General features: G+C 36.8%; 1 protein-coding gene across 3 annotated transcripts; it reads right to left on the bottom strand.

Annotated features, from left to right (window-relative positions):
- Positions 1 to 413: 413 nt before the first annotated feature.
- Positions 414 to 4,593, bottom strand: LOC131346666 (macrophage mannose receptor 1-like). Of its 3 annotated transcripts, none has more exons than XM_058380230.1 (6): positions 4,478 to 4,582; positions 2,659 to 2,700; positions 2,084 to 2,473; positions 1,557 to 1,895; positions 988 to 1,362; positions 414 to 905 (listed from the first exon to the last, which is right to left on the bottom strand). In XM_058380230.1, the coding sequence occupies exons 1-6, from the start codon at positions 4,491 to 4,493 to the stop codon at positions 892 to 894; spliced, it is 1,176 nt and encodes a 391-aa protein (XP_058236213.1). In that variant the 5' UTR covers positions 4,494 to 4,582; the 3' UTR covers positions 414 to 891. The 3 variants fall into 3 exon arrangements, with proteins under 3 accessions (XP_058236213.1, XP_058236214.1, XP_058236215.1); XM_058380231.1 differs by having other exon boundaries at positions 2,084 to 2,458; XM_058380232.1 differs by lacking the exon at positions 2,659 to 2,700 and having other exon boundaries at positions 4,478 to 4,593.
- Between the last annotated feature and the right edge of the window lie 5,056 nt (positions 4,594 to 9,649).

The raw sequence follows: 9,649 nt of genomic DNA, 5'->3' as shown, positions 1-9,649 counted from the left end.
GATTAACCTGAATGGCATGAGGCTCTGAATACACAAATGTAAATGTGGGTGCTAGGTGAACAGTTTAACATTCTGTTCTAATATGTGGAACAATGTGGGTTTAAATCTCAGGACATGATTAACTGTTGACTGAACGAGACTAGTGCCTGAGATTCTTCTTCTTCCCAATTTCCCTCTTGGAGCATGAAACCATCAAAGTGACAAAAATATGGGAATTTCTATTTAGTGAAGGTGATTTTACTTTGATGCTAAACAAATCAAATTATGACCAAAGCGACAACTTTAAACATGACCCTAAGTTTTAGTCCTTCATCTTTGTGTGTATGTTTGTGAAGTGGAACACAAAACACAGAGATAAACTGAAACACATACTTGAAATGTATTTTTATTTGATAGGAAACTTAACTGTCAGCAGTCATTACAGTCCATATTCTTACACATTAAAGAAGCAAGCACCCAGAAATCCCAGCTATAGAAATCATCAACATATAATGCTTCCTGCATGGGTAAATGAACTAAGTATGGTATAGTTCCCTATTCTGAGAAAGAATTTAAAAAACAATTAAATGTGCAAAACCAAACACATTGTAGTCTAAACAACAAGGTAAATATATCCCACCTTAATTAACCATAAACCTTCTATTAATAATAGGTAACATACTACAGACCATGCTGTATGTAGACACAAATTAACACAACATTAAAAATATGATGAAACATCTGCATCAAGAGGATACAATAATAATAATAATAATAATAATAATAATAATAATAATAATAATAATAATAATAATAATAATAATGTGTAGAATAGTATAAATGAGACAGAACTGTAGATCAGCTGATGCTGGATACAGATGTTGGACCACAGCTGGTCTTCAGTCTTCATATTTAATAAAACAAATCTTCAAAGACAAAGAAACAATTTTAATTGCAATATTGAAAAAGCGCATTAAAACACTTGCATACAAAAACACTGTGACTAACCATCATAGGTAGAGCAGATGAAGTTGAGTTTTTCGCTCTGAGGAAGGCTGATCCACTTCTGCTCTCCTCCAGACTGCACTGCTCCTGATCTCTCCTTATTGCTGCAGTCTTCGAACCCTGTCCCATTGCCTGGAGTCCCTGTCCCTACCCAGTCCTGGTAGCAGATCATCTCTCCATTCACCCAGTACCAGAAGCCCAGAGCGCAGGTGTGACGCAGGCCGAGCCACACGTGTTCAGTGGAGGTGTTTTGAGCCACTTCCTTCACGCAGAGCTGCATCTCCTCAGTGCGCACTGAGACCAGGTCATGATGATGGTTCCTGCAGTATCTCAGAGCTTCTTTCCAGGTCAGAGTCTCATTAATCAGGATCAGCTTATCTGAATATACAAGGGAATAAACATACCAGAAATATGCATTCCAACATCGTCACAGTCTGTAATATATGCAGTATGAAATTCTGCACAGTGTTATATATCAGAGGGACATTCTTTCAAAAAGACATAACTAAAAGGTGTTGTGTAATCCTGTGTACTAAGAAATAAACAGAGATGTTGAGTGTAATGTAACTCACTCTCATGGCAGATGAACGGGAGTTTTTCTGTGCACTTCACATCACTCCAGTAACGTTTCTCAGACTCAGACACTGCAGCACAGTTCAAACCTCCACTGGGTTTGTCAGAGCTCCAGTATCTGAATGAGGAGTTACTCTGATCTGACCACTTCCAGGAGTTATTAAACAGACCAATCCAAACCCCACCCACAGAACTATTAATCATTCTCCAGATCTCATCATTCTCAGTTTGGTTCCTCACACTGACCAGGTCAGTGTATTTCTCTCTGCAGTAGATCTGAGCATCATACCAGCTCTTTGTCTCTTTAATCACTACATATTTAGTGTTTGCATTATTTTCTGAAAAAAAGCACAATGAATAGCTCATTCATGACTACAATTTCTGCCTTTTGTGACCAGTAAAAGAACTTTAACAAGAAATTGCAAAAGAAAAATAACAGAATACTAAAAAAAAAATACAAAACTAAAAGATTTTTCATTACTGTAACTTTATATAACATATTTTTTTTATTATTAACATCTCTTACCTTCATAACATACAAAAGGTTTTAATGACACACAGTTGACATCATTCCACTTTCCATCATTTTTATACATCTCAGCACAGAACTGATAGGCCACACCACCATTAGGTTCTCCACTCCTCCAGTTTCTGTAAGTGTCTCCGTCTCTGTAGAAAGTTTGGTCTGCCAGAGACCACTGCCATTTCCCAGGTCCCTCTCTCTGTAGACCAATCCAAGCTTTCTTTGCATTTTCCTTCATCAGTGTGTGATTCAGCTTCTTCATCTCTCTCATGTTGTTGATGGTTGCCAGATCAGTGTATTTCTCTCTGCAGTAAGTCTGAGCTTCACTCCAGCTTTTATTCTCATTCACAAAGTGGTAGCGATGAGGAATATATGCTCCTATACCACATACCACTGTGAGCAACATATTAATGTAAAAAAAAAGAACCACAAAAGAACAAAAATACAAATTGCATGAACATGCATCTAAATTCTCATAAATAAACACACACTTATATTATTGGATTGAGATCACACTGTCTGTAATGATTGTGCAATAAACACAAACACACACAACTTATAGTGCACACAACACTGACCTGAGAAGAACAGGATTACAAAACACCATTTATGATTCATGTCTGTAAATAAATTAATAAATGAACAAATAAATAAAGATATTTTTGCATTTAGATATGATATGTAAGTCATTGTTAAAAATAAACATTGTCTTTGATTGTCCTAAGATTCATATATTATATATAATATATAATATATTGTCTCACTGTGTAATATAATTAATGTACGTATTGTCCATTTCATAGATACACCTAGTTTTTCTTATCTATCTGTCTATCTATTCATATACATTTATATATACTTTATTAATACATACCATATACTATCTGTATATTCACTGTTATATTATCTGTTACTTTTGTACATACATTGTACATAATGCACACATTTTTTTTTAGCACAATTATAATTACACCTGTCACTTTATCTGCTGTAAATACTACCTGCACATACTTTTCTATACACACTCTGAAATAGCCTTATTTATTTATCGATGTACATATTTACATATTTACCTTTATATTTTATCTTGTTCATTTGCACAATTTCTACTATCTGCACTTCTGGTAGATGCTAAACAGCATTTCGTTGCTATGTACCTGTACTTTGCAATGACAATAAAGTTGTATCTATCTATCTATCTATCTATCTATCTATCTATCTATCTATCTATCTATCTATCTATCTATCTATCTATCTATCTATCTATCTATCATATCTGACAGTTGCTTGTGAGTCGCTCGTGTCTTCATGAGAAAAACAACCTCCTGTTTTGTGTCAGGATCCCAGATCCCATTTTATTAAACATTACCTTGTTTATTTATCTTGTATACAGTTAAAGGTGATGTACTCGGTGTTTTGTGAACATTGGAGCAGGCAGTAATGTGTCACAGAGCGACATGATGCTGAAAAGGGGTGGGGTTTAAATGATTACATCATCAGGAGGATACTGGATATTGTGGTACGTTGTCTAGTCAAATGAACTCCTCTCCTTCCCTGCAGCACACTGACCTCTGCCTTCTGACATACCATTACATTTCATTTACTTTTTTATTTTAAGCAGAATCTCTTGAGAAGTAAAAATAATCTCCCTTCTCTTTAAACAAATCTGTGCATTATTTTATTAAACAAATAATAATAATACAGTAATAAAATACTTAAAAGTACCATGAAAAGATCAATGGTACTTTTAAGTATTTTATTACTGTATTATTATTATTATTATTATTATTATTATTATTATTATTATTATTATTATTATTATTATTATTATATCAGCAGTCCAAAACACATGCAGTCACATGTTCAGATATCAGGCTAATATAGTGATCACAGGGAATAAATAAACAACAGACCACAAACTATTGTGGAGAATCACCTAGGTCTCTCCGGCTGTGAATATGGAATGTCGTGCCCCATGTTACACCTTTCTGCTACACGTACAGTACATCCCAACAAATGCCTTCATTTATGACAATAAAAATATCAGGATAGAGAAAATGTGAACAAAATTGCCTTGGATCCAAAGAAAATAGCAACAGTGAACTTTAACTGGGAAATTAAGCTGGGAGTCATGCTGGGATGAGAAATAGAGTTTACACACTCACACACACACACACACACACTCAGACTTGAGCAAGGCAACTGAAATAATCTTGTAATTATTAATAATTAATATTAATAATTTTGGTGAAAAATATATTTAAAACAACATTTCTCTCTGTTATATATATATTATTCTCTGTGTTATAATGCACTTCTGTAATTATTACTATGAAAAGTACTAGACGTATATAATAAACTCAACTACAAACATGTAAACAAGTAGAATATTCATACCTGGAATGTTTCTCATGGACTTTACTGCTGCAGTGAACAGTATAAAAGCTCCCAGGTTGTGTGTTGTGAGTTTGTTCACTCGTCTTTCTGCTCTTCTTCTTCTCACCTTCTGCTCCTGAACTGGACAGAGATCACATTATATCCCTGTCCTCTTTCATCAACCCCTCCCATCCCTCTGCCTTTACAGCTTTATTTTCCTATCAGGAACAACATCTGATCTGTCGGTGCCAGCGAACATGAAGCATCAATTAATTTGCATGAGGATAGAAACCTTTAAAAAAAAAAAAACTAATAAATGACCGTCTGACAAATGTTTGACAAAAGTCTTGAAAATGTTATTTTTTTTATTTGTCAATTGAATGTTATCAAAGTGATGTTGGCAAAATGATGATTATAATGATCACACACTGCATATGTGTTATGTGTTCCTTCTCCTATATTTTCTCTCAGTTTTTCATACTGGCCGAGAATCAGTTATCTCAGGATCAGTTGTGTCACAGGTTCAGACCTGTCTCTTTCCAAGGAACTGACCATTTTCAAACTTAGCAACAGGAAGTTCATTATGCTTCATATTATTTGAATGAGGTGCAGCTAGCTGTGTGTTTATGAATATGAGGCTTTGTAAACAAACATTTGCATAAATTCCATAGCTGGTCAGAGACAGTTGAAATAACATGATGCAGTGTCATTGGTTTAATCTTTTTGTCATAGTGATGCAGTATATTGCAGAACTACACTACCCATCAGCCCCTGCACGTCACATGATTTTTTTTTATACATTCACTCATCAATCACACTTATTTCCTGTTTCTCCATAATTAGCACCACTATTTCAGGGGACAAGACGGCCTTAAAAACAACAAGGGCCAAACTGTCCCGAGCCATCAGAGAGGTGAAGCACACACTCGCCGAGAGAATCCACAGACACTTTCAGGACAGGGGAGACACCTGGTGCATGTGGCAGCGCATCCAGACAATCACTAACTACAAGACAACTTCACCTGCCTGTGACAGTGACACCTCCCTCCCAGAAGAACAGCTAGCAATGTCTTCACTGACATCTTCAACATTTCCCTGTGCACCACCGTTGTTTCTAGGTGCCTCAAGACAATGATCATTGACTCCATGCTGAAGAAGTCTATGGTTTCCTGCCTCAATGACTATCATCCTGTTGCACTCACACCCATCATGATGAAGTGTTCGAGAGACTCGTCACGAGGTACATCAAGACGCAGCTAACACCCTCACTGGACCCCATGCAGTTTGCGTATCGTGCACACCGCTCACAGACACTGCCATCAGCACAACCCTGCATCTGGCCCTCACCCAACTGGACAATAAGAACTCATATGTACAAATGTTTTTCATAGACTTCAGTTCAGCTTTCAATACAATCATCCCTCAGCACCTAATTGAGAAGTCAGTCAGTCCAGATCGAGAACAGCATTTCCAGCACCACCACACTGAGCACTGGGGCCTCTCAGCTGTTCCCCACTGCTGTTCACTTTACTGACAGCAGTGCACAGCTCGAATCACATCATCAAGTTCGCCAATCACACAACCGTGTTGGGTCTCATCAGCAAGAACGAGGAGTCAGCATACAGAGAGGAGGTGCAACAGCTAACAGCCTGGTGTAGAGCCAACAACCTGTCTCTGAATGTTGACAAAACAAAAGAGATGGTTGTTGAATAGGAGAGAACAGAGTGAGAGCACCAAATTCCTTGGCGTTCATCTGGTGGAGAACTTCACCTGGTCACTCAGCTGAGAAGATCATTGGAGTCTCTCTTACCTCTATCACGGAAATTTACACCACAAGCTGCCTCCACAATGCCAACAGCAGATTTTATGATGATCCCACACACACACACACACACACACAAACACACACGCACACACATACACACACTCACTCATTCACTCACTCACTCAACTGTTTGATCTGATCTCAAGACTCAACACATACATGTCTATAACTCCACCCATATTATAAGTGTTTACATGCTGTTTTTGTACATTATTCAATTATTCAATTGCTGCTTTTGCTGTTCTGCACATTTAAAACTGCCACCAACTGCTGCTATACAAAATTGTATATGTTTAAAAGAACCATCTTGTTTACAGTTCTTTTACTTTGCACTTGCCGTAATTCTGTCTGTTGTATATTTTGTGTATCTGTCCTGTACTGTTTTGTGTTGTATTGTCTGTTTGTAATGTCTTTTGTCCTGTACTGTATGCACCAGGTTGCACATGTTGTACTTTATGTAGCTAGGACAACTTACTTTCTCTCCTTAGCTCTGTGTTGTTTTGTAGCTCTATGTTGTTATGTTGTTTTGTAGCACCAGGGTCCTGGAGAAACATTATCTCCTTTTTTTACTATGTACTGCATTAGCTATATCTGGTTGAAATGACAATAAAAACCTCTTGGCTTGACTTGATTTAAGTTCCAGTTTTGAAAGTGTGACTGACTAACCTTCATAGGTAGAGAAGTTGTGTCTTTCGCTGTCATTGTTCCAGGTAATATTCTCCTTTTTCTCAGTTATACTCACTGCAGCACACTTCTCCAAACCATCTGTATTTTTCAGGAGGTCAGTGCTCCAGTATTTGAATGAAAAAAAGACCGATACAAACACCCAAAAATGATGAACTTTGAATCTCTCTCCAAATCTTAATATTTTTAGTTTGGTTCCTCACATTGACAAGGTTGGTATATTTCTCTCTGCAGTAGATCTGAGCACCATACGAGCTTTTTTTTCTCATTAATCTTTAAGCAAGTTTTACAGTTTGTTTGTTTTTTTCTGGAAAAAATATACACCCTAAATAACTTATTCAAGGCTAAATTAGATTTCTGTCTTTTCAGCCATCGAAAGAACTTTGACAAAAACAGTAAATGTTTTAAATGAATGAAAATATTTAACACAATTCAATCCTCCACATTTTTCATTACTTTAATGATAATTTTTTACTTTTTATTAACAAAAAAAAAAAAAATATTTTTAAGATAGTTTCAGGACCACAAAAGTGCAAATATTGCCATTTTATAAAAATGCATCTGAATTTCTAGGGTGGTGAATGAGAACTTAGTGATAATGCTTATGTAACCCAGACCATAAAGGGTTAACAAAATTGGAAGGATATTTCAGTTAACATGCACTAAGAGGTGGAAGGATATTAGAAGAAGATATTAGCTTCAGAGGTGTGCATCCAGACACTAGAGAGGTTTAGTGATAGTGAGAGTAGTGTAGTGTCTGTAGGAGGAATTCCAGATGGTAGAGGTAGAGGTGCCTTAGGTAGAGTTAGTAACCCCCCAACTCTGGCATTAGAGCCCTCACAGCGGGGCAAATGGGTGATGAATAGTCTCAAAGCCAGACCTAATGCTTAAGCTGGCCCACGGGAGTACCACTCCTCTCCACATCACATGTCCAACAGGTTTGCTCTCCTCAGTGAAGCACCCGCTGAAGACAATATGAGCTTCATAGATAATTGGATCTCATTTGAGGGCAAGGCTGGCCTCTTAGGATGGGACGGTGTCTATTCCACTTGGGAAGGTGCTGCTCTCATTTCTTCCAGCATAGCACATAGTCTTAGAGCAGGTCTAGTTAATCAGTGACAGTCCAGAGCCAGGGCCAGGGAGCAGACAAGCATGCTAATCTGACCGTCTGCTAGCTGCAAAGAGTCGTCACTCAGGGTTCATAACATTGACACTGTGTCTGTTCCCCGAGCTAAACAAAAATGTTTTAACAATCAGAAAATTAGCTTTAGTAACCTGATTAACATAAAACTAGATGATAGTGAATGCACAGCCAGCACCTTTGATCTGAAGCTAGGACTGTTAAATATAAGATCTGTTTCATCTAAAGCACTTATTATTAATGAACTGATTACTAATCAGGAGTTTAGTGCTCTTTGTTTAACAGAAACATGGATTAAACAAAACGAGTACATAGCATTAAATGAAGCTTGTCCACCTGGTTATAGCTATCTACATCAACCATGTCTAACAGGCAGGGGAGGAGGTGTAACAGTTATTCATGATAATAAGCTAGGTGCCACACCTATAACCTAACTTATGTAGTCACTAAAAAAATAAGTTCACAGAGTCAATTCCAATAATTGTTATTTACAGACCCCTAGGTCCAAATTCTGACTTCCTCAGTAAATTTACTCAGATTTCATTTCAAACCTTGTTGTTTCTTTAGACAAAGCATTAAACATAGAAGACTTTAACATTCATTTTGATAAATCAGAAGATCCTCGGAGAACAGCAGTTGTATCCATCTTAGATTAATCAAAATGTAAAAAATGTAATAGGACCCACTCATAATGGAGGTCACATTCTGGATCTCATTCTAACATTCTGCTTAAATATAGAAAACACAGTCACTCTCCCACAGTCAGGAAGCTATCTCAGACCACTATCTTGTTTTATTTAAAATGTGCCTTAGACTGACCCCACACAACTTGATAGGGTGACTGATTACCTGGACTTTACTGTTTCACAACACCCTAGATACTGTAGCTTCACTTACACTCTGGTACAACGACCACACACGAGCTTTAAAACAATCAGTTTAGAAACTAGAACATAAATGGTGTCAAACTAAATTGGCAATATTTCAGTTAGGGTGGAAGGAAAGCCTTCTGAGCTACAAAAATTCTCTTAGTGCTGCTAGATCAGTGCATCTCTCTGCCCTAATCGAAGATAACAAAAACAATCCTAAATTTTTATTTAGTACTGTAGCAAAACTAACTAGGAGTAAAACCACTGTAGAAAAGTGCACACCATCTATATGTAGCAGCAATGACTTCAGAAATTTTTTCAATGGAAAAATTTATGATATCAGGAAAAAAACTTCAGACTATTAATTTAGACCCAAACTATTTGATAGATAATCCTTTAGATAATATAAATATTTCTGATCAGAGCTTAGAATGCTTTACTCCACTGCAAGAGCCTGATCTAATTTCACTAATTTCATCTTCAAAACATTCAACCTGCATACTAGATTCCTTACCCATGTTTTTTTAAATATATTAGTAGCTATTGAACCCCTTCTAAAAATTAAAAATTCTTCCGTTAGAACTGGCTATGTGCATAAATCTTTTAGGCTAGCGGTTATCAATCCCCTAATTAAAAAAATGGACGTCGAGCCATATCAGCTGTCCAACTATAGG

This window comes from Hemibagrus wyckioides, linkage group LG26, assembly GCF_019097595.1.
Source record: "Hemibagrus wyckioides isolate EC202008001 linkage group LG26, SWU_Hwy_1.0, whole genome shotgun sequence".
NCBI lineage: Eukaryota > Metazoa > Chordata > Actinopteri > Siluriformes > Bagridae > Hemibagrus > Hemibagrus wyckioides.
This window is presented reverse-complemented; position numbering and strand designations above follow the sequence as displayed.